The sequence below is a fragment of the Microcaecilia unicolor genome, chromosome 4 (genome assembly GCF_901765095.1).
Source record: "Microcaecilia unicolor chromosome 4, aMicUni1.1, whole genome shotgun sequence".
In the NCBI taxonomy this organism is placed as follows: domain Eukaryota; kingdom Metazoa; phylum Chordata; class Amphibia; order Gymnophiona; family Siphonopidae; genus Microcaecilia; species Microcaecilia unicolor.
Window position 1 is genome coordinate 200,692,427 of NC_044034.1, and position 26,353 is coordinate 200,718,779.

At 43.3% G+C, this 26,353-nt stretch overlaps 1 protein-coding gene across 4 annotated transcripts in view; it reads right to left on the reverse strand.

Annotated features, from left to right (window-relative positions):
- The window catches only part of KCNQ1 (potassium voltage-gated channel subfamily Q member 1), a 1,547,560-nt gene that overhangs the window by 579,517 nt on the left and 941,690 nt on the right, over positions 1–26,353 (reverse strand). For all 4 annotated transcript variants that reach the window (XM_030201128.1, XM_030201127.1, XM_030201126.1 and 1 more), the window contains one exon: positions 4,270–4,345. In XM_030201128.1, coding sequence (XP_030056988.1) covers positions 4,270–4,345 — 76 coding nt within the window. The remainder of the gene's footprint in view (positions 1–4,269; positions 4,346–26,353) is intronic.

A 26,353-nucleotide genomic window follows, 5' to 3' on the forward strand; every position in this document is an offset into this window, starting at 1 on the left:
GGAGGATGTAGTAACAGCAGTTAGCATATCTAGGTTTAAAAAAAGGTTTAGACAAATTCCTGGAGGAAAAGTCCATAGTCTGCTATTGAGACAGACATGGTGGAAGTCACTGCTTGCCCCCAGCTGGGTAGCATGGAATGTTACTGCTAATTGGGTTTCTGCCAGGTACTTGTGACCTGGCTTGGCCACTGTTTAGAAAACAAGATACTGGACTAGATGGACCATTGGCCTGACTCAGAATGGCTACTCTTATTTTCTTATGAATGGGCTGGAATGGAGCTATTCAGGGGCTTTGACAACAGAAATTTTAGAAGAAGGCCAGTGCCTGGCAGACTTCTACTGTCTATGCCCTAAAAATGGCAAGGATAAATCAAGATCAGAAATACATATGATGTATTACTTCATACCATATGTAATGAGTTTATCTTATTGGGCAGATTGAATGGACCATACATGTCGTTATCTGCTGTCATCTACTAAGTTACTATTTAAGATGGCAACACCAAAGTCATACAAACAGAATTTAGAGCTCGCATGATAAAATTCTTGCCAGAAATATGTTTGGGGCTTTGCCTTTTAAAGTATGGGTGTGGTTGGTAGTAAAGAGGGTAATTCTCCTGTCTATGTTTAATTGTGACTTAATTGCTCCACATGATCAGGATTTAATTGGAACACAAGCACTAATTGGAAAAATTTCTAATATGCCCTGCCACTTCATATCAAAGGATGAGAAGCTCTCCTATAAACAACCAGACCCTGCCAGTTCTAGATAAGGACACAAATGTATTTGAAATGTAAACTTTGGCCTCCAGTCAAACCCAGAACTCCAGATGTTCAGATGATGAATTCTCCAAGATTAATCCTCATCAGATATGAGCATGAGGTTTTTAGCAGTATTTTCTGAAACAGCCAATATGGACGTATGCGCAGAACCATAACCTCCTATTCTGCCTTAAAAGTTGAAGTAAAATGTTGTAATGCTCAAAGCAAGGAGTAGTCTAGAGGTTAATGCAGCAGGCTTTGATCCTGGTGAATTGGGTTCAACTCCCACTGCAGCTCCTTATGACTCTGGGCAAGTCACGTGGAGGCAAAAAAACAAATGGGGTTCACACTCTCCACAGGAACGGAACACAACAGTAAAGGGGTTTTGGGTCCTTTCCACCCCTTTACTCAAGTCACGTGGCAGGGCATATTCGAACGTCGCCATCGAAATAGTTAGCTGGGGATCTATTTTGGCGGTGGCGCAACAGCTGGCTGGAACCGTATTATCGAAAAAGATGGCCAGCCATCTTTTTTTCCGATAATACGGTTTAGCCCGGCCAAATGCCAGAGTTCGCCGGGTTTGAGATCGCTGTTTTTGTTTTTCAGTGATAATGGAAAAAAAATGCCGGCCATCTCAAACCCAGCGAAATCCAACGCATTTGGTCATGGGAGGAGCCAGCATTTGTAGTGCACTGGTCCCCCTGACATGCAAGGACAGCAACCGGGCAACCCTAGGGGGCACTTCTAAAAATGTTTAAAAAATACAAAAAAAGCTCCCAGGTGCATAGCTCCCTTACCTTGGGTGCTGAGCCCCCTAAATCCCCCCCAAACCCACTCCCCACAACTCTACATCATTACCTTAGCCCTTATGGGTGAAAGGGGGCACCTACATGTGGGTACAGTGGGTTTTGGGGGGGGTTGGAGGGCTTAACATTTACCACCACAAGTGTAACAGGTGGGGAGGGGGGTGGACGTGGGTCTGCCTGCCTGAAGTGCACTGCACCCATTAAAAACTGCTCCAGGGACTTGCTGGGTATGACATTTGAGGCTGGCATACAGACTGGTAAAAAAAGGTTTTGATTTGTATTTTTTTTAGTGTGGGAGGGGTTTGGTGACCACTGGGGGACTACGGGGAGGTCATCCACCATTCCCTCCGGTGGTCATCTGGTCAGTTGGGGCACCTTTTTGAGACTTGGTCGTGAAAATAAAAGGACCAAGTAAACCCGGCAAAATACTGCTTAACGCCACTTTTTTTTCCATTATCCGCGAAAGCCAGTCATCTGGTAGCCGTGCCCAAGCCCGCCCATGTCCCGCCTTCGCTACGCCGCTGACACGCCCCCTTGAACTTTCGCTGGCAAGGCGAAGGGAAAGCGGCAATGCTGTCAAAAAAGCCACTTTCGATTATACCGATTTCGCCGCTTTTGAGAGATCGCCGGCCATCTCCCGATTTATGTCGGGAAATGGCTGGCGATCACTTTCGAAAATAAGCCTGTTAACCTCCATTGCCCCAGGTATAAATTAAGTGCCTGTATATAATATGTAAACTGCTTTGATCGTAACCAGAGGAAGGCGGTATATCAAGTCCCATACCATCCCATTGATCTCAAAAGAAGAAAATGGCATTAAATCTTACAGTGCCTTCTGTGACCCAACTCTACCTGCAGGTACACCTCTGCAGTACATTTGGGAACAATCTGAATGCTGGCCATTAGCACACAGGGTACATAGGACAGTTTTAAAAGACTGAAGGAACCAAAAGTGTTTGGGGGGGGGGGGGGGGGGGGGGAGTTCTGGCCAGCATTCAGATTGTTCCCAAATGTTCATGTCTTTCAGTGGTTCAGAACTCCCCCCTCCCCCCATTTAACACTTTCGGTTCCTTCAGTCTTTTAAAACTCTCCTATCAATCCTGTGTCCTAATGGCCAGCACTCAGATTGTTTTGCTTTGCCAAATTGTCTTGTCACTGATGTCACTGAGGTCAGAGCATGCCTGCCTAGCAGACCACTTCCGGCAGGCACGGTCCCAAACACATCCTGTTGGAGGTGAGAATTATTATATAGGATAGGTTCCACTGCATAAAAAGGGACCTGTGGCAAATAGCATACATTGGTATTCACTCCCAGTCCTCGAGGACTGCCAACGGGTCACGTTTTCAGGATAACTCTAATGACAATGCACAAGATAGATTTCACGTTCATTACCTCCACGGTATGCAAATCTCTTAAAGGCCATGGTATTAGTACATCTTAGCACCTTCCAGTAAATTTAGCTCTCAGATTAAGTCCTCTGGGGACATGGAAATAGCTATTGTACCTGAATGTAACTTGCATTGCACTTCCAGTGAAAGACATAAGCTACATTCAAAAATAAATGTCACTTGCACATCAGTACACTCTGCAGGCTCAAAAAGAGAAGAATGCACAAGAACCGAATAGATGTTGTCTAAAGTACACTGGAGACTTCTTGTTTTGCTTTATACGAATTTAGAGGAGTTATGGCCTTCAACACAGCATCTATCTGAATTTCTAACCCAGCCAGACTGCATTTTACAGCCTCCACTTTCCTTTGTTTTGCAAGAAGTGATGTCAGGATGATGTAAAACAATTGTGGTATTCCAGACAAGCTAATAAGAGCACACTCCAACCAACTATGATAACAGCATAAACAAGATTTAAAAATCTTTACTGTATTTTATTGAATCTCCACTTACATAGTGGGTATATAAAGCAGGGATCATATCGAGCTATCAGTGCACCTTATATTACTTGCCCATTGGCTCCCCCATCCCATCTGCTTCACCACTCTCAATGAGAGATGAGAGAAGCAAGCAAGCTGGGAGCAATTTTTGCATTGATATTTGTCCCCTGTGCAGCCTTGGCACAGTGCTGTATAAAGCTCACTATCTAGGGTAGTTAGTATACAGTGCCATTCTCCAACCATGCTGCCACTACCTGTAAACAGGTTGTGAGATTCACCACAGCCAGACTAATTCATATCTATGTCCAACAACTGGATGTCCACAGCCAACAGTGACAGTCTACCCCTTCACCCCTACAATACAAACGTTAAAAAATAGGGATGTGAGCACCAACTCTCTTGGCACTCTGAAACATCAGGGGGTCACCTGAGAACTAGCCCCCATCCCATTCGAATCTCTTAACTAGCAGCATGACATACAATACAACTCAGAAGTACAGAAGACATACGAGAATGTAGGAACAGCAAGAAAGAACATAGATAACAGGAGGTTAAAGGCCAAATCCATTAGTAGAGACTTAGAATTTGATTCAGGCTCCATTTCAAGCACATTGATCATTCCTAATGTATCCAGAGTTGGCTAAATGGCTATTAAACAACCCTACCATTTACAAAGAGGGAGAATTGTGGGTGGGACTCATGATTGTATCAATCAATTGCACTACTAGCCTTTCACTCTTGCCTATAAAAGAAACATTAGCTGGAAGAATAGGAGTTTTATTAATGAAATGAACTTTGCAATTGAAACTCACCTGAAATTTCTTCTTTGCTACAAAATACTGCATCCTTCGAATGACCTTAATGGCAGCGCGATGGTGTTCTCGCAGCCTGTAGGAAAAAAGACACAGTAAAGCAGGAGACAGGTGAAAAAGAGTTTTCTCTGGCCAAATAATAGGTTGTAATGAAAGCTTTAGTACACATTTGTTGCAAGGAGACATGATTCTGTCTGTGGACATGTGATATGCTATTATTGTGATTTTGGAAAAAGAGCAAGAGATAGATACACTGGAAGTTACATGTGATCACCTGGTGGAAAAAGATATTTGCACTAGTTTCAAAAGAAATCTTTTTCACAAGGAACAATTACCCCCAGATTCTATAAAGTTGTGTTCCCAAATTTCCAACTTGTGTGAATCTTTGGGCATGCAAGTTATAGGACAATGCCAGTTGTGCACCTAACTTAAGGGCTGTTTTACAAAGCGGCGGTAGGGCTACTGCACGTGTAGTGTGTGCCAAACTGACACTACCGCCCGGCTAGCGTGCCCAACTGGCGGTAATGTTGAAGTTGTCGCATGCTGTTTCCCACAGTAGAAAATATTTTTCTATTTTCTACCATGGGGGGTGTTCCCGGCGGTAACTGGCAGTTCGGCCACATTGGCATGTGCTGAATGAGTACTGTGTGTGCAGCATGTGAGCCCTTACTGCTAGGTCAATGGGTGGTGGTAAGGGCTTAGACAGTAAATAGCCGGGCTACTTTTAATTTTACTGCATGGCCATTTACTGTCCCAATTTTAAAAAGCCATTTTCCCAGCAACGGTAAATAATAGCTCAACGCGCACCAAAAACACACGCCCACACTACTGCAGGCCACTTTTTTACTACAGCTTAGTAAAATGACCCCTTAATTGTTAAATTATGCATCAATTGGCCTTAAGTACAAATAATAGCCCTTGAGAGGCACTATTTGGTGCAAATTGACACTAATTTGTAGTTATGCATGTAACTGCACTTAGGCGCTATCCTATAGGCTTAGGGGGAGATTCTACATAGGGCACTTGAAAAATCCATGCAGAAAAAATTATGCCTAGGCATATTCTCTACAGTACGACTAAATTTTATAGAATAGGCTTAACTTTCTGCATGATATATAGAATACGATGAGCGGCTCACCATGCGACTAAATTTGGTTGTGTCCATTTAGGCCACATTTTACTTGGTGTAAATCCTGATACCTAAATTAGGCGCAGAGCAGGTGTATACTATAATAATGTGCATAAATTAAAGAAACACCCATGCCATACCCTTGGCCACATCCCCTTGTCAACTATTGGGCTCATTTTTTAAAGAAAAAGACGCCCATCTTTTTGTGATAAATCAGAAGATGACGTCCTTCTCACAGGGTCGTCAAAATCGATATAAGCAAAACCAGATTTTGGACGTCCCCAACTGCTTTCCGTTGCAGGGACAGCCAAAGTTCAAGGGGGCGTATTGGAGGCGTAGCAAAGGTGGGACTTGGGCATGCCTAACACTAAGACGTCCTCGACCCATAATCAAAAGAAACAAGGACATCTCTGACGAACACTTGGACGACTTTACCTGGTCATGTTTTTCTTACGACCAAGGCACAAAAAGGTGCTCGAAATGACCAGATGACCATCGGAGAGAATAGGGAATGACCTCCCCTTACTCCCACAGTGGTCACTACCCCCTCCCACCCTCAAAAAACATCTTTCAAAATATTGATTGCCAGCCTCAGATGTCATACTTGGCTCCATCACAGCAGTATGCAGGTCCCTGGAGCAGTTTTAGTGGGTGCAGTGCATTTCAGGCAGGTGGACCCAGGCCCATCCCCCCACTACCTGTTACGTTTGTGGAGGAAACAGCGAGCTCTCCAAAACCCAACAGAAACCCACTGTACCCATATCTAGGTACCTCCCTTCACCCATAAGGGCTATGGTACTGGTGTACAATTGTGGGTAGTGGGTTTTGGGGGGCTCAGCGCACAAGGTAAGGGAGCTACGTTCCTGGGAGCAATTTATGAAGTCCACTGCAGTGCCCTGGCATATCAGGGGGACCAGTGTACAACAAATGCTCGCTCCTCCCATAACCAAATGGCTTGCATTTGGTCGTTTCTGAGATGAACGTCCTTGGTTTCCATTATCGGTGAAGATCAGAAACAACCAAGTCTAGGGACGACCATCTCTAAGGACGACCAAATTTCAGGATTTGGGCATCCCTGACAGTATTATCGAAACGAAAGATGGATGTCCATCTTGTTTCGAAAATATGGGTTTCCCTGCCCCTGGATGGGGACATTTTGCGAAGACGTCCAAATCGAAACGAGGACGTCCCTTTTGATTATGCCCCTCCACGTGACTTAGAATTTAGGTGTACCATGTTATAGGATACACTTAGCGAGTTGTGCATGTAAATCTCAATGCCAATTAGTGTTGCTAATTGCTGGTTAACACCCAATTAACAGTGCTGATTAGCTAACTAATTAAGTTATGCACATTGTTAAAGACTACGCCTAGGTTTCAGGCGCCATATATAGAATCCAGGGAGAAGTACCTAAATGCTATAATGAGCAACTATAAAGGGGCGTGTCTTCCAGTTGTGCTTGTTATAGAATATGACTTAAGCATACAACTGCCAATTTTAGGTGTGAGCATTTACACCAGTCTTTGGCATGGCATAAGTATTCACGCCTAAAGTTTATGCATGCCCATGCCAACTTATACTCTATTCTTTAATGACAATTTCGTGTCCAATTGCTATTACAGAATTCACATTTAGTGTCCATATTTTTTGCACCTAATTTTGGGCACACTTTCTTAGTGCCTTTAACAGGACCAATAGGCACCAACTCCACACCAATTAAGATAGGTGGTAAATCTGTGCCTGTTGAGGGAACGGTGGCCGTGTTATGGATCTCAAAAAAGAATTCTGTTAAAAAACCATGAACAAAAGCAATATTTTATGAATTAACAAGAAAATGACAAATAAAAAGAACATTAAGGGATATCGAAAGTCTGCCAAGATGAAAACAAATGCCATTTATAAATATTACCATCAAATTTACTTTATTTACTTATCTTTATAGGTTTTTCTAATATTATTTACAAATGTTTATAAATGTGATTTACTTCCTTGCTAAGAAACTAGATGAAGATACCCCTTAATTTTCTTTGTTTTCTACTTTTTTGTTTTTATAAAATATTCATTTATACCACTTTTTTAAAAATAGAATTGTTGAGGCTTGGAATAAGAAACAGCTGTTCCTTGACAGACACCAGACCTTCTCCATTCTTTTTGTATTGGTCATGTTACCAAAAAGCATGTAAGTTACTGACAGATATAAAATCTCGGTAATCTGGGCTGACCTTTCACATTAGATACATCCCCAAAAGGGTTTTCATGACTTTGACAAATTTTTTTTTAATTTTTACTTTGTATGTATTGATAGTTTAACAATTATATGGAAAACCATAAAACCAAATGCATGAAAGGCACAGAATAAAACAAAAAAAATATCATAATGCCTCTGTATTGCCCCATACATTGTACTAGATTCAATATATCAAATCTAAAAATTTGGCACCAAAATAAAATTTGTTTACGTGTATTCTATAAAGGATAGAATTGAACTGATGCTGAACAGTATTTAGCCTTTATCTGCCATCATCTACTGTGCTAAAATCGATTTGTTTAAAAGACCTAAACAGTCTATGAATACACTCTGTAAGCAGACTAGAATACTTTTCCCATGCACACATGCAAAACAAAACCTTGAAACTGAATCTTGTGGAAGAGATGCACATTCAAATAGTGCATTTTAGATTTACCAAAACCTTTCATTATTTATTCTCTCGACACCTTTGGGATGGAATATATTGTGGTTAGGGTTATTCTACCCTTTTTACACTTTCTCCCATTCCTAGTGAATTACTCTTGATGGAGCCTCTGATTGTTGGGCTAGGGCTCAAATGTGAAGGGTGGAAATGGATTGTATTACATTCTGGATTATTATTTGACAGGAAATAAATGACCATAAAACTGATGGCTGCAATCCAAAGACCTCAACATAAACCACTTACATAACAATATAGCGTAGTTCATGTTTTTTGCAATTTCTACAGGCACTTGCAAAGTCTAAGACAAGATACCTCCAAATTAAGACCTGGTGAGGAGAGGCAAAACAACCGCTATCAGTAAAAAAAACAAACAAAAAAAAGGCAACCCAGTCACCAGTATAGCTTGTTTATATTTCATTTTTTTTAATCATTTGTTGTTTTTAATTTTCAAATTCTTCATATATGTTTTTATTTATGTACTATGTACCTGTCAGACTTGTGAGTTTTTGTACCAAGTAGAGCTCTGCTGAGCACGGTACTCGGACCAGATTCTGCTTGCCGGCCGGACAACCCTGGGTTTCACCTGCGCTGACCGCCATTCCCCAGAGGTTGAGCCCCTAGGTTTGGGCAGCCTGCAGGATTTACGAGACGGAGCTGGAAGCAGGGTGGTGAACGTATCGGCCAGGCAGGCAGCAGGCAAGAGAGTAATCCAGGAACAGGAAATGTCAACAGGCAAGCAGCAGGCAGGGGAGTAATCCAGGTACAGGTAATATCAATAGGCAAACAACAGGCAAAAGAGTAAGTAATCCAGGTACAGGCAAAATCAATAGGCAGGCAGCAGGCAAGGGAGTAATCCAGGTACAGGTAATGTCAATAGGCAAGCAGCAGGCAGGGGAGTAATCCAGGTACAGGCAATATCAATAGGCAAACAACAGGCAAGAGAGTAAGTAATCCAGGCACAGGTAAAGTCAGTAGGCAGGCAGCAGGCAAGAGAGTAATCCAGGCACATGTAAAGCCAATAGGGAGGCAGCAGGCAAGAGAGTGATCCAGGTACAGGCAAAGTCAGCAACAAGGGACAAGTACTGTAGATAAGAAGCAAACTACTGAGCAAGTAACACCTACCAAAGTAGAAGCTGAAGCATGGAGTCCAGGAAGAGCTCAGCTGACAAAGTGCTGGTGTCTGACATCAGCAGAAACCAGCAGGGAGAAGGAGCACAGCCATAGGACAAGTGCAGGGGAAGGAGGAACCGGAAGACCAATAGGAGAGAAGCAAGGGAAGCCAGACAGAGGGAGAGCAGACACAGGTGGGTGGAAGCAAAGCAATTAAGAAGCCTGCAACCACCGCTCTCTGAACAAACCCAGAGAAGAACTACCCATACATGGCTCAGGGCAGTGCCAGTCAAGTGTGCGTGTCGACGGGACCCCGCTTGCGTTGAGGTAGGGGACATGACAGTACCCCTTTGCAGCAGTGGTGTAACTGGGGGGGTGCGCAGGGGGAGCTGTTGCTCCCCCAAACAGATCTTTAGAAAACATGGCGCCTATGCACCAAAGGCGCCTGATACTATTAACTTTTCCTCCCAGCCGCAGAACCGCAAGCTTCCCTTCCCTGCCCCTGACTGGGTCACTCAAGCCGCTGCCTCCCCAACTGACTTGGCTGCAACAAAATGAAGCCATGCACTGGTCCACAAGCCCTATGCGCACCACTACCACCTCTGTTATTTTCCCTCCTCCACCCCCCCCCCCCCCACATGTAACTTCCTGTTTGGAAGGAGAGAGCAGAGGAAGGAAACCGGCAGAGGTGCCAGTGGTGCGCATAGGGCTATGGCCCCGCAAGTGCGACTTAATTTTTGTTGCAGCCAAGTTGGGGAGGCAGTGGCGTGAACATGGAGGTTAAAGTCAAAACGTTGAAAGCCATTAGGTATGTATCGTCTCCCTCCTTTTCCTCCGCGCAGTCGTTAACCTCAAAGCAAGCAAATCTAGGAGCTGCTTTATCCACATTGTCGTTTTTTTTTAAATTGTTGGTAGCATTTTTATTTCATTTTCTTACTTATATTTTTTAAAATACCAGCTTGTGCAGCATAGTGATGTATACAGAGAAAGCAATGGTTTCATCAGTTAGCGTACTACTTTGTTCTAAATTGTAAATTGTGTCATTTGGAGGGGCTAGATAAAAGGACTCCCAGTATTCATGCAGAGATGTTTTCAGGTGCTTAACAATTAAAAAAAAAAACAATTAGGTTGAAACCTGTGAACATTTAACATCAGTGCACTCGTCATTAGTTGTGCGCCAGCATATACACCAGGTTTCAGCAGGCTTAAGTCCTTACGTCTAAAATAGGACACACGAATCCACGCTATGCAATATTCTATAAAGGTTGCTTACTGCTAAGAACTTGTGCTTAGCGTAGAACTTAACAGCACCTAAGATGTCCTATTACCCTGTATACTAGTCAGTGGTGTGCTGGAGCCGACTCGCACCAGCTCACAAGAGCAGGTTATTAATTGTTCAGCACGGCGAGCCAGCTCCGGTAAATGAGGTAAGCATGGCAGGAGGGCGCCACAAGCCATGCTTACCCCTTTTACCTCACCTCCCACCACTGCCCTCGTTTGCCTGCGCTGCCCGGGGGGGGGGGGGGGGGGGGGGGGGTTAAATCAGGAGGGTGGTTAGGGTGGTGGATTTTGGTTCAGGGGAACTGAGGAACTGAGTTCGATTCCCGGCACAGGCAGCTCCTTGTGACTCTGGGCAAGTCACTTAACCCTCCATTGCCCCATGTAAGCCGCATAGAGCCTGCCATGAGTGGGAAAGCGCAGGGTACAAATGTAACAAAAATAAAAAATAAAAATAAATTTATTACCTCCGTCTAAGCGGCCACATCATTGAAAGCCCTGCCTGTCTCTAGCCTTCCCTTTGTGAGTTTGTTCCCTCAGAGTCCCGCCTTCTAACGTCCTTTCCTCTTTCCACGAGGGCGGGACTCTGAGGGAATGAAGGGAAGGCTAGAGATAAGCAGGGCTTTCAATGATTCGGCCACTTCGACGGAGGTAATCAGGGGAGAGAGGAGAATCGCTGGGTATGGATGGGAGGGGAGGGCAGGAGAGAGAGGAGAATCGCTGGGTAAGGATGGCTGGAGGGGGGGCAGGGGAGAGAAGAGAATCGCTGGGTATGGATGGATAGAGGGGGCAGGGGAGAGGAGAGAATCGCTGGGTATGGATGGATAGAGGGGGCAGGGGAGAGGAGAGAATCGCTGGGTATGGATGGATAGAGGGGACAGGGGAGAGGAGAGGAGAGTTGCTGGATATGGGTGGATGAAGGGGAGGGCAGGGGAGAGGAGAGTTGCTGCACATGAGTGGATGGAGGGGAGGGCAGGGGGAAAGGAGGGTTGCTGGGCATGGGTGAATGGAGGGGAGGGGAGAAAAGAGTTGCTGGACATGAGTGGATGGAGGGGAGGGCAGGGGGGAGAGGAGGGTTGCTGGACATGGGTGGATGGAGGGGATGGTAGGGGAGAGGATGGTTGCTGGATATGGATGGAGGAGAAGGAAGGGATAGGGAAGAAATGCTGGATATGGATGGAGGGAAGGGAAGAGTGAGGAAGGAGATGAGATGAAGGAAAAGGAAGAGAGGAGAAAAACTGCACATGGATGAAGAAAATAGGCAGAAGCTGGATCCACTGGACAGTCAAATCTGCGGAGGACCCAGCTTTTACTTACGGATGCCAAGCCACTTTCCCTCCAGGCCCGCTCAACCAACGTCCGCCCCGGACTGGTGGGAGAAAAGGGCTGGGGCTGAAACTGGGGACTGGTGGGATAGTGGGGCTGAAACTAGGGCCGAAAAGAAGGGGCAGCGAGAGGGAGGGCAGACCCTGGATGGATGGGAGAGGGAGGGCAAATGGTGGATTGAAGGGGCAGAGAGAAAGGGCAGACAGTGGATGGAAGGGATGGCAGAGAGTGCAGACACTGGATGGTAGAGAGAGAGAGAGCGAAGACAGATGCTGGATAGAAGGAAGACTGAAAAGATGAGGAAAGCAGAAACCAGAGACAACAAACTGTAAATAAAATATATATTTTTCTGTTTTTGCGTTAGGATAAAGTAGTATTGTAGATGTGTTAATAAATGTTTATAAATAGAGAGTGGAGGAGTGGCCTAGTGGTTAGGGTGGTGGACTTTGGTCCTGAGGAACTGAGTTTGATTCCCACTTCAGGCACAGGCAGCTCCTTGTGACTCTGGGCAAGTCACTTAACCCTCCATTGCCCCATGTAAACCGCATTGAGCCTGCCATGAGTGGGAAAGCGCAGGGTACAAATGTAACAAAAAAAACATGTAAATAAGGTAATCTTTTTATTGGACTAATTTTAATATATTTTGACTAACTTTTGGAGAACAAAACCCCCTTCCTCAGGTCAGGATAAGATACTGTAACAGCACTATACTGTATTGACCTGAGGACGGAGGTTTTGGCCTCTGAAAGCTAAATGTATTAGTCCAATAAAAAGTTATTATTTTATTTTCTATATATTTGTTTTATTTCTATTTGTTAATTTGTAAAGTGTGATTGGTATTTGTTAGTTTTTTTCAAATTTACATCTGCTGTCTTTATATTTTGCACAGTACTAGGAGACATTTTCGGTTTCTGTGGTCTTGCATTGTATGCAGAGTCTGGCATCTTGGGGGTTCAGTTTAATTTTTGTCTAAATAGAAAGTTTATGATTACTTATTCTATAGTGGATTAGGGTGTATTTGTGTTTGTGAAAAAGACATAGCTTTCAGTTGGCATTGACTGTGCAGGATCGACAATATACTATTCTGTCTAGTTTCGTTTTACAGTAGGTGAATTGATGCTCTAGTGCTCACTGTAGTGTTTAAGATGCTTTCCTTTTCCTTGTGTGACTTGTAGAAATTACTGCTTATGTTGTGCTAGAATTGCTCTATAGGTCCTGAGTGTTTTGTATTCTCGGTATGCCTAGTACTGGATTTTGGAGGGGGGTGTTAAAAAATGACCAGCCCCGGGTGTCAACTACCCTAGGTACGCCACTGCTTTGATCGCTGTCGCTGTCTTTTCTCCCGCGGCTGATGCCAAACTATGGGGGAGGGGGAAGGGCAGGGTTGATGCTGGGCTACAGTTCCAGGCTGGAGATTTTGGGACAGTCCTGCATTTCTGACTACCCTATTGTTATGGGACTTGCAGCACTGATTTCCATGGGCAGAATCAGGCACTGCAAATCCCACACTGATTTGGTTTATAAAGTTTAAATCAGGACTGCACAAAATCTCAAGCCTGGAACTGGGTAATTTGCCATCTCTGTGATTTCTAATTTTTTGTGTTTTATTCTGCAATTTGTAAGGGGTGGTCTGTGTTCTTGGCATCTCTGCGATTTCTAATTTTTTGTCTTTTATTCTGCAGTTGGTAAGGGGTGGTCTGTGTTCTGCATGTGACCGATGTAAAAGATTCTGTGTGCATGTAGTTCGTGTGGGCTCTATATGAGTCTGACTTCTCTGGTTTTTTAAATGGGAATGTCAGTTTCAGAATTTACCTGTTTTATGAATACAGCTTAATCAGGCATTTGCATTTGTTACAAAGCAAAGTTTGAAGGATATGTGCCATTGACATGTTTGCCTTATAGCAGTCATATTTGGTCAAGTTTAAGATATGGGATAAAATCACTATATTTAAAAATGTTGGTGTTCCATGAACCAGGTATGTGGTTTGTGTTAATGCAGGAGAGCTGTTGCACAGACTGTTTACTTATAAATCCATCATCAAGTGCACTCTAAGGCATTATTAAGGAGTATCCCAAGAAACACTACTCACACCTAGTGCCCACCCATATTAGCTCTGGGCTCACCCAAAATGTCAGGTCCGGCTACGCCACTGGGTGGGGCAGAGGTGGACTGGGGAGAGAGCCTGTTGTTAAACATTTACCAGCACACCACTGATACTAGTGCTTATACTTAGGAACGAAAAAGCTTCAGAACAGCTCAAAAGCATATTAAAACACTACAGTGCTTCATAAATCCAGTCACTGGCATGAAAAATCTCTCTAGAAACTTTAACAGTGAGACTAATTCAAAACAAATACAAAACTTATCTTAAAATGTGTGTAAATATATAGATCCTGCAGTGTTGTATAGTAACTAAGTAAATGTAAGTTTTGTCACTTTTACTTGTAAAGAAGTACAAGAAACATTTACTACTTTTACTTATACCGAAGTAGCGTATAAGAGGCTTGGGGAGGCTAAGCCTCCCCAGCCCAGCTGTGAATTTCCCTGCCTTTCTCCTCCGGCTCCAAATTGTTAATTGGATCTTCTGCCTCCCGCCCACGGCTGAGCCCGCCCTCAACTCCCCGACATACCTTCCATGCCGTTCCGGACACAGCCGCCCTGCATTTAAAGCTCAGTCAGCTGTTATTTTAAGTTGCAGCGGCTGCGGCAGCTCGAGTCCAGTCTCTCCCTTTAGTGTCCCGCCTTCCTCTGATGAGGTATTTCCTATTTCCGCGAGGGCGGGACCTTGAAGGGAAAGGCTGAAGTCGAGCCGCCGCTGGATAGAGAGTGAGAGAGCGAGCACGCGCAGGCCCGGGCTTCTGCGTTTGCTGCTGCTCCGATTTTTTCTTCCAGAGCGTGAGGACCGGGTCCACTCCAGGATGACTTCTGCGTGGGCCTAGGCATGCATAGGTGCTGTTGGTGGCATGTGTCGTCCCTCTCGGGGCTCGGGCAGGCACCTCACGTTCTGTCTGACGGTCGCTCTCCTGCTGGTGCGGGGGTGAAGCTTTTATGAGAGGGAAACTGCGGCTCAAGTAAGTTTTGAAGCGTCAGTATGGGGTACGGTGCCTGGTTCCGAGTGGTATTTTATAGTCACTCCGCAGCTTTTCTTTGAAAGCCCTCAATAGCACACTGTTCGGTACCTCTTGATGTTTGGCATATGTTTGTGATTTTATTCAAATAGTTCTTGTATTAAACCAAAATTTAATTTGATGTGATCATTCTTATAGAACACTATTCTAGCATTAGTTGAATTCAAGTCCAAAACCAAGCAGCACTGATTTATTTTATTTAGAGCACTTGATTGCACAAGGAGGGTCTATAATACAAACAAACAATGAGAGACAAATAACAAAGTTATAATTTCTAAAATTTTGCAAGGAGAAATGAAAGATAAAGAAGGCATGATTACATCTTCAAAAGAAACAAACAAAAGAGTGTAGGAGAAGGAAGGGAAAAAGCAAAAGCAACCATATGCCAGCTTTTGGAAATGTGAATCTGTGATATTTGCATGTAAGTTTCAATTTTTCTAGTATTGCTGCATGCTGAATCTGACATCTTGAGGTAAATTTCCAGTTCAGTATTTTGCCTTCATATCTGTTGTGTCATGTGTTTTTCATGTGTGATCTGGGTGCAGTATTCTGCTAGCGTGTAGTATCTGCAGCCCTTTTGTTTGTTTTTTTCACTAGGTTGTGTCATGGTGTTTTAGAGCCCGGTGTAAATTACAATGCTGCCTTTCCACACATAAGGTTGGTAGCTCATCCTGTCCTTGGAATTAGTGCTGTTATGGTTTGATAAGGTTATGAGTGTGTTTTTGCACAAGTTTGTGTACAGTGTTTTGCAGTTGAGCGTTGTGTTAGTATATGCATTGAGCAACCACTTTATTCTTTGTCATATGATACATATCTAATATCTAAATTTAATAAATGGTATTAATTGTGACTAATTTATTTTTACTTATTTTTTTCCTGCGTGTTAGACAATTATGGATGTAGGCTCCACCCCTAATCCCGCCCCCTTTAGCCTCCCCAAACAGTTGGGCCACTGACCGCCTATGGTTAGAAGTTTGTCTAATTGTTTATAAAATGAGTTGGGAAATAAGGCAGGTATCATATTTAAAATAAAATTGATCTTTGGCACAAGCATCATTTTTATGGTCTCTAATCAACCCCACCAAATGAGATGGAGGGGACTCCACGAGTGAATTAAGTCTCTTAGAATTAACCTCAATTATGATTTCTAAGTTTGTATGGAGTTCTAAACCTAAGTATTTTAAACCATTAGATGACCAGAGCAATCCAAAGGAACAGGCAATATCTGGGGTTGCATGAATATTAAAGGGGAGTAACTTCATTTTTTTTTTTTTGAGTACTCATTTTATAACCAGAGAAACTCACATATGTGTCAACTAATTTAAGAAACTTGGCAATATATTGTTTTGGATTAGAAAAAAATAACGTCACAGGGTAAGCTGCAGCTTTTATTTCTAATGGTCCTAGCTGGAGTCCTGTTACTTCAGAATTTACTGTAAGAGCTATGAAGAGAGGGGAGAGAAGGCAGCCCTGTTGGTCGCCTCTGGTTAATGAGATATAGTTTGACACGGAGTTATTTGCTATAATTTGTGTTAAGGGTTGGGTATAAAAAAGTTTGACTTTATATAAGAGGCAGTTTCAAGTTTATTAACCAGCTTGATATACCACCCTAGGGACAAACCATCAGAGCAATTTACATCACAAGTCTATAAAGGATAATAAAAACAGAAAAGAACTCCAAATACAATAAGGAGATAGGTACAAAGCAGAGAGAAGAGGACACTGAAGTGGTATCATAAATGCTAGAAAGAGTAGAGAAAAAGCATCATCTGGTGGTAATCAAGGAATTAGCAGTACGCAAAGTAAGGCTGAGGCCCGAAGGCTTCAACAAACAGACAGGCCATAAGCTGAGCTTTAAAAACAGGCAAAGAAGTTTCCAACCAGAGTGCTAAGGAAGCAACATTCCAGAGCTGTGAACCCATGACACTGAATATTCGCTTATGCATAGTGGAAAGGCAGAGTGAGGGAACTTGAATTAGACTATCCTGAGAGGAGAGGAGTGAAGCACCCGAGAAGGGCAGTACGGAATGAGATATTGCTTTAAATACGATGGCTGGTCCAAGTGGCAAATTTTATGAACTAGTAGGAGCAGTTTGTAAGAAATCTGAAAAGAAACGGGTAGCCAATGCTCTTCACGGAGGAGAGGGGGTGACATGATCATACCATGCAGAACTAGCGAGAAGACATATGGCTCTGTTCTGAACTATCTGTAGGCGCTGGGTGTCTTTTTGTGGAAGGCTTTGAAGTAGGCAATTACAATAGTCGAGGTTTGAAAGGATTAAGGAGTGAAGAAGGACCCAAAGGGCTGAATAATCAACAAACTGAATAAAGCATTCTCAGTTTAAAAAAACAGTGATGGACAATTTTAGAGATATAGGGATGAAAGATCAGGTTGTCATCAAAGATAATACCTAAGACTCTTACTGTCAAAACCATGGAGAATGACTTGCCAGTTTTATTATTATTATTTGTTACACTTGTATCCCACATTTTCCCACCTTTCGCAGGCTCAATGTGGCTTACATATAACCGTTAACGGCGTTAGCCGATTACGGTCTGAACAAATACATGGTATGAATGAATACAAAGTGATATTGTAGTAGAATGAGGTACATGTATGGTAGTTACATGTATGGTAGGTACAGTTGGGGAGAAGTTAGAGAGGGAAAGGGGGAAGAAGAGTCAGATAATGTCCGTTACGGTCTTTGGTTACATTGTGACGCAAGTGACCAGGTATTTTTATGTTTGGTCGGTGAGGTATGCATTTCTGAACAGGTCTGTCTTTAGTTTAGTGCTTTCTGAAAATTTAGGTGGTCGAGCATAGTTTTTACTGCTTTTGGCAATGCATTCCATAGTTGTGCGCTTAGGTAGGAAAAGCAGGTTGCATTGATGGATTTGTATTTGAGTCCTTTGCTGCTTGGGTAGTGGAGGTTTAGGTATGATCGTGCAGATTTTGTGGTGTTTCTGGTTGGCAGGTCGATGAGGTCTGTCATGTATCCTGGTGCCTCGCAGTAAATAATTTTATGAACAGTCGTGCAGATTTTGAAAGTGATACGTTCTTTGATTGGTAGCCAGTGCAATTTCTCTCTGAGTGGTTTGGCGCTGTCAAAACATGTTTTTCCAAATATAAGCCTGGCTGTTGTGTTTTGGGCAGTCTGAAGTTTCTTTATGATTTGGTCCTTGCATCCCACATAGATTCCATTACAGTAACCTGCGTGGCTTAGTACCATGGACTGTACCAGGTTACAAAATATTTCCCTCGGGAAGAATGGTTTTACGCGTTTGAGTTTCCACATTGAGAAAAACATTTTCTTTATGGTGGATTTTGCTTGGGTCTCTAGTGATAGGTTGCAGTCGATTGTTACTCCGAGAATTTTCAGGCTGTCTGAGACAGGGAGGGTGTATCCTTGGGTGTTAATGTTTATGTGTTTGTATGTATTGTATTGGGATGAGATGATGAGACAGTGTGTTTTTTCTGTATTGAGTTTTAGTTGGAATGCATTTGCCCATGAGTTCATGATGTTTAAGCTTAGCTTGATTTCGTTTGTGATTTCCGCCAGATCATGTTTGTACGGGATGTATAATGTAACATCATCAGTGTAGATAAATGGGTTGGGGCCTTGGGTGGATAGGGTCTTGGCTAGTGGAGTCATCATGAGGTTGAAAAGGATTGGTGATAGTGGTGATCCTTGCAGTACTCCGCAGCCTGGTTTCCACGATGACTATATGTTTGTTTTTGATTTCACTTGATATGTTCTTGTGGTTAGAAAACTCTTAATCCAATTGAGAGTGTCACCACTGATTCCGAAGTAGTCTAGGAGTCTTAGCAATATGTTATGGTTAACCATGTCGAATGCACTTGACATGTCAAATTGGAGGAGGAGTATACTCTTGCCTATTGCTATTTCTTGCTTGAATTTGGTTAGGAGAGTGAGTAGTACTGTTTCGGTGCTGTGTAGGGGTCAAAATCCTGATTGTGATTCATGTAGTATAGTGAATTTGTTTATGTAGTCATTGAGTTGTTTGGTCACCAGTCCTTTCATTAGTTTGACTACTAATGGGAAAGATGGGATAGTAATAGGGCAGACTAGAGGCAATGCTTTGGAGCATGAGAAGACCAGTGCTTTTCTTATAATTAAGTGTGAGTTTATGTGAGTGAAGCCAGAGAGCAATCCGGTTTAGCTTGCCATTCAGGGACTGAATGGCAGAGGCATCGATGGGATCAAGACGAGCATATAAATATTTCATACAACTAAACGAAAAGCAGCAATTTATAGTAAACATTAAATAAAAATACACAAAACAAAAATGTGTAGATGAGGAGTAAGCATACCTAGGAACAAAATTCCAGTTGATGTCAATCGCACAGAAGACAAAACTAACCAACAAATGCCTAAGACGGGGAAAGCATAACAATTGACTTATGTTAGTATTTGATAATGAAATCTGGGCATCCAGATGCCATTAATGAATTCACACTCAGTACGCTGCATTTTAGCAACTAAATAAAGAGTTGCCTCTAGCAATCTACCTACTTTTCAAATTGAGTGGGACCTTGATTGGGTTTACCTTCTTAAGGTTGGGATGTCTCTTTTGTAAGCAACGTATGGCAGCCATTCAGTCCTGATGTTTCAGGTTAGCTAGTAATTTATACTTAAGTAAACTGTTCTTGCAAGCTTCTCACAATGAAATTATAAGCTAGTAAAACAAGAAGAAACTAAACATCATGATAGTAAGTTTATTTCTACCTAACGCATTTGTAATGATAATAAATCAGCAACTTTTGATTGCAAGAGCTTCTCTACCATTATTATTACAGGTGTTCAGCATTACGTGCATCTGGTAGCGCTATACAAATGTTAATAATAATAATTTGCTTTTGGGATCTATTGCAACCTAGCCCTCTACAGCATCTTTTAAATCAATAAAGTCGAATTTGTGAGCAGTTATGGCTCAAATTCTGGTACTGATCCATGCTTCATTAACTGTTTCCAAAAACCTGCCCAATGTCACTCAAATAGATTTATCTGCACTTAGATGTTATTCTAAATCCACTGATTCAGCTATAAATAAGGCTGTTTGATGAATACATTTGGAAGAAAGCTCAGACCATCCCAGCTGTGGTTGAATTTGCAATAAAACTGAAGCTTAAACAAACATTCATCCGTCTTTATAGGGTGCAGAAAAGACTGAATTTGATAGGCCAAGACAAGCTAATATGTTCTTGTCTACTAAAACTATGCCCTGTACCAATTTGCCTTTCAAAAGGAGACTGTGCCTCTTGTACCTACACTATCACTTTTGAAGATAGATTAATTTTTACCACCAGACAGGCTACAGTGACAAAGTTGTTGTACTAGAGACAGGCCCCCAGAAAATGTTGTTTTGGGTTGTTTCCCTATTGCATGGAAGAATATTCATTTTGTTTGGGGGTTCTCCCCCCCCCCCTTTGTCATCATCATAAGAGATAGCACAAAACAAAAATTTCCTGGGCCTCCTTCCTGTCCCCCCTCTTCACCACAACAGGCCTCCTTCCCTGTGCCCCCCCCCCCTTCAACTTCTCCATGGCCGGGCTTTCCTCCAAGCCAACCTGAATCCCTGGTGATCCAGCAGGGCCTCTTTCACTAGGGTACTGTCAGACTAAGGTGAAAGCTCATGGCTGCCATATTGGATGCGGCTGTGGCCATGGGTAGGAGTGAATGGGCATCGCTTCTGCCTGAGTCCTGTAGGACCATCAGGAATTCAGGGAGGAGGGAGGGCCAGAAAGAGAATGTGTGGGGTGCCGCAAGCCAGAAGGAGGGGCCTTGCATCATTGGGGGAGCCTTCTATCGCAAGGGGGGAGGACTGTTGTTGCCAAACCTGTCGTTGGCAAACAAAACAGTGCCCATTTTCATTTGACAATGACAGCAAACAACTGCCCATCCCTATGTCCTCCTTGATCCAAAAACATGCAGTCAATGACACCTTCACACACACTAAAGACTTTTCCCAACACACCGCATTTGCAGCACCAATTGGACATTCCATGGTTACTTGGACTTCTATTGCTACTGTCTGGTCTGCCATTCGGCCTCTCTATACTAAGTCCTACTTCAAAACAAAATTTAAAAAACACAGACTAGGTCTGTACCAGTATGACCATACTTATGTACTTATAAGTGACTGCAATGTGACGGGCGAACTGGTCCTTAAAACAATTATCTACTTATGTTACAAATGGTTAACAGTGCAAGCATAAGACTATTTTGTGAGTCTCTTCCAAAGACAGCTCTTCTACAAATGCAAATGGGCTGCTTAAATGAATTTTGTGAAACAGTGTTGAGGTTCTTAGTTCTGCTGAACACATTGGGGATTAACTTTCTAAAAAGCTTTCCATGAGTAAAGCACATTTTACATGTGTAAGATGTAGGCGCACTGCATCAACTTTTACATGATCTGTGCATAAGAGTTTCTGTTTGCATAGTTTGGGTGTTTTAGATAATATGCATATATATGCCCAGGCAGTAATTTTATAACATGGTGCCCAGGGCCGGTCTTAGCAATTGTGGGGCCCTGTGTAGACCGGTTCAGTGGGCCTCCCACCCTCCCACCCGTGCCCGGCTTCCCCCGCTTGTGCTCACCTGCGCTTGCCACCATAAGACATAATTTATCAGTTTAAAAGGAGGTTTAGCGATCTCGGAACCCCACCTCACCCTACACCTTGATATGCATCTGCCATGTTTCAGTAGAGAGCAGCAGACAGCAGCAGAAATTTTCATATCCTGTCAGCTGCCAAGCCCAGAGCCTCCTAGCTGCTGCATCCTGCCCTTGTAGAAGCAGGAAGTGACATCAAAAGGGGGCAGGATGCAGCAGCGAGGAGGTTCTGGGCTCAGCATCTGACAGGATATGAAAATCACTGCCGCTGCATGATGCTCTCTACTGAAATGTGGATTCACAAAAAGGTATGGAGCAGGGAGGTGTTCTGACACAGGAGGACAGACGTGCCAGAGATGCGGGGCCCCTAGGAGTGTGAGGCCCTGTGCGACCGCCCCTGTCTAAGACCGGCCCTGATGGTACCAATTTTTTGTCTATTCTATAAAGACCTACAGACTCATTTGTGTCTTTACTAGCACAAATTCTAAAGAAACCACACCTAGACTGAAGGCAGAGACATTAAGCTTGAGGAAAGGCTGAAGAGGTTAGAGCTGTTCAGCTTAGAAAATAGATGGCTCAGGGGGGGGGGGGGGGGGGGGATATGATTGAGGTCTACAAAGACCAGGGGACACTCAATGAAGTTACATGGAAATACTTTCAAAATAAATAGGAGAACATATTTTTTCACTCAAAGAATAGTTAAGCTGTGGAACTCGTTGCCAGAGGATGTGGTATCAATGGTTTGTGTATCTGAGTTTAAAAAAGGTTGGACAAGTTGCCCCAGGATTGGTAACATGAAATCTTGCTACTATTTGGGTTTCTGTCAGGTACTTGTGACCTGGATTGGAAGGGAAAGGGGACTTGATATACTGCCTTTCTGAGGTTTTTTGCAACTACATTCAAAGCAGTTTACATATATTCATGTACTTATTTTGTACCAGGGGCAATGGAGGGTTAAGTGACTTGCCCAGAGTCACAAGGAGCTGCTGTGGGAATTGAACTCAGTTCCCCAGAATCAAAGTCCACTGCACTAACCACTAGGCTACTCCTCCACTCGTCACTGTTGGATGCAGGATACTGGGCTAGATCGACCATTGGTCTGACCCAATATGGCTATTGTTATGTTCTTATGAGAGTGGCTGTAAGTGTACAGGTGTATTGTGTAACATATGCAATTGAACCATGCTCTGCCCCAGACCATGCCTTTCATATATACCCCCCTGAATAAGAGAGATCTAACAGAGCCATTGCTCTACTTCTGTGTACCTGCCATAGAATCCATTCTGACAAAGCAATGATGTACTGTAATTTCATCTTTACATGTAGTTGCTTATCACTCAGATGCAGTTCATTTGTTTATTTATCCAATTTTATTTCATTTTTTTATTTATAACAATTAAAGAAACAACTTTGAATGAAATAGAAATATGACAAAAGTTACATGAAATATCAATATATATACAAGGAAATATCATCAATAAAACTTTCACCCGCCATATTTTGGGAACCAAGGAGGAAAATGTAATCTTAAGGAAATAAAATAAATAAATAAATAAATACATAATAATTTTTAAAAAGCTGCAGAGTTTTGTCGACAGCTGGTTAAGGATACTCATAGGATTTAATCATTCACTGCTGATAGTTCTCTCACTAACAAAGAAAGGTAATTAATTCCACTATAGGTTACAAAACAACTGCATGAAAGATATTTTAACAAAGATATTACCCCCAGCATAAAAACCCCTGGTTTAAAAGATAAAGAAGACCTTGGCTGGGATCAGTCTGAATATATCAGGATAGTATTATCCAGTTTATAAACCACCTATCCCTTAAGAAGTTACAAAGTGATTCACAACATGCCCTTAGGGCTGGATTCTATAAATGGCATTCCAAATTAGACTGACCAAAACAAAGGAAATCCCTCACAAACAGTAACAGCAAACAACCACAGCGAAGTAGACAAATATCACATGGATGATGCTCAAAGTAAGAGTCTTGTATTCACATCCACAGACTCAACATGGGTCTGTGTTTCAGCCAAAATGCCTGCCTCAGAAGTCACTTATCGGCTGTAACTGTAGTGTATAATGTTTCTGTTGTATGTAATTAATTATTATTAGTTTTTTCAAACAGTGAAAACTCTGTATGTGTGAGAGATTGTTCAGCTGTGTGTTGATAAAACTACTAATAATTAATTACGAACAACAAAAACATTATAAACTACAGTTACATCCAGTGGTGTGCTGGTAAATGTTTAACAACAGGCTCTCTCCCCAGTCCCCCTCTGCGCTCCCCCCCCCCAAATTGCAGAGCTGGCTATAGCCGGGGAGAGAGCCTGGGGGGGGGGGGGAGGTGGCGGCAATGCATTACTCCAGGAAAAAAAATTAAATGATCCCAGGTTCCAATCTAATTCATGTTTAATGTGCGATAAAATGCCATAAATAAGTAAATAAATATAAACTTTTAATGTTGAGCACCTGATTCTCAAAGTGAACATATTCCAAACACTATAATGAAAATAAAATGTTTTTTTTCTACCTTTGTTGTCTGGTAACTGTTTTTCTGATCATGCTGGCCCAGTATCTGATTCTGCTGCTATCTGTCCTCTTAACTCCGTTTCCAGGGCTTCCTTTCCATTTATTCCTTTCCTTTCCTCCTTTCTTCTTCATTTCTGGTCCTCAGCTTCTGCCTATTTTCTTCATCCATGTGCAGTTTTTCTCCTCTCTTCCTTTTCCCTCATCTCATCTCCTTCCTCACTCTTCCCTCCCCTCCATCCATGTCCAGCATTTCTTCTTTCTCCCCTCCTCTCCCCTGCCCTGCATGCACCCATACCCAGTGACCCTCCACTCCCCTGCCCTCCATCCACCCATGTCCAGCAGTGACCCTCCTCTCCTCTGCCTTCCATGCACCCATACCCAGTGACCCTCCTTTCCCCTGCCCTCCATCCACCCATGTCCAGCAGTGACTCTCCTCTCCCCTGCCCTCTATCCACCCATGTCCAGCAGTGACCCTCCTCTCCTCTCCCCTGCCCTGCATGCACCCATACCCAGCGCGACCCTTAGTTCTCTCCCCTCCATCCACCCATGCCCAGTGACTCCCTTCTCTCCCCTGCCACCCCTCCCGAGTTGTTCATCGGTGACTTCTCCTCCATCCCTCTGGATCCGTCCCTCACCGACCTGACTCTTCTAATTCTTCGGGGCAGGCAGTCTTGCCTGCCCGCTACCAGCGCCGACTCTCCCCTGCCGGTTCGCGCTTCAAAATGGCCGCCAAGATTTCAGCAGAAGTCTCGCGAGGCCGCCTCTGGAAGTCTCAGCGTCCATTTTTAAAGCGCGAACTGGCAGGGGAGAGTCAGCGCTGGTAGCGGGCAGGCAAGACTGCCTGTCCCGAAGAATTAGATGAGTCAGGTCAGTGACAGTGAGGGACCGGATCGGATGGGCGGGCGGGCGATCGATCTGGCGGGCAGGAGGAGAGCCGGCTCGCACTAGGAAACAACCAGCTCGCAAGTCGGTACAAAATTTTACAACCGGCTCTTGCGAGCCAGTGCGAGCCGGCTCCAGCACACCACTGGTTACATCTGATAAGAGATTCCTGAGGCAGGCCATTTGGCCGAAACACAGGCCCATGTTAAGTCTGTGGATATGAACAAAGGACTCTTACTTTGAGCATCGTCCATGTGATCTTTGTCTCCTTCACTGTGGTTCCAAATTAGATACCAGAAAATACAGGTGCTAAACGCTATTTTGTAACGAGCGCACACCTTTAATAGAAGTGTGGATCTGGTGCCTATTGGTGTCAGACTTACATCTGCTAAAACCTGGTATAAATTCTAGCACCCAGGTTAGGTGCACTGACCCAGTATTCTATAACTACACATGAAAAATTTCAGAACACCTCTGACACACTTCTGCTCATGGCTATGTGCCCTTTTGAGATACGCACTATGGGAGTTAGCAGCACTGCCTTAGAATAGCACACAAGCCAGATGCGTGCGCAAATCCTAACTGGTGCTAATTAACATCAATTGTTGATGCCTAATTGTTAATTGGCTCATTAACCACAGTTAATTTGTGCACCCAACTCAGGATCACATCCAAATTGTGAAGCGTAAATTTGGGCGACTTTACAGAATCTGGGGGTTAAAGTGTACATGGGTCACACACACAATGGGGCTAATTCTAGTAAGTGAGCACTTACACTTATGCATGTAAATGATTACAATAGCAGCACATACATGTATAAATGCCAACATTCCACCTAAGCTCTGTTCTGTAAATATGCACACATCTTACATAATACACTTACAAAGTGTGGAGTGGAGCAGTAGCCTAGTGGTTAGTGCAGTGGGCTGGGAACTGGGTTCAATTCCCACTGCAGTTCCTTGTGACTAAGGGCAAATCACTTAACCCTTCATTGCTCTAGGTACAAACTTAGATTGTGAGCCCACTAGGGACTGAGAAAGTAACTGCATATAATTAAATGTACCACAGAAAGGCAGTACATCAGATTCATTACCATTACATATTTGAGAGAAGGTTAGAACATGAGAAGGATTTGCACTATAGAATACTAGAAGTTATGCATGTATCTCCAGCATTTAGGTGCAAGAACTTACATAAGCTCTATGGCTGCTGTTAAATGCTCACACCTAAATTATAGGCGTGTAGTTCACCTGCTATACTAGTGTTCTATATAGGAATGTGAGCGCCTAGTTTATTTTTTAAACCCAGATGCACTAACTGCTGTAACCACGTTGCCAGAGGATGTAGCTACAGTAGTTATCTGGGTT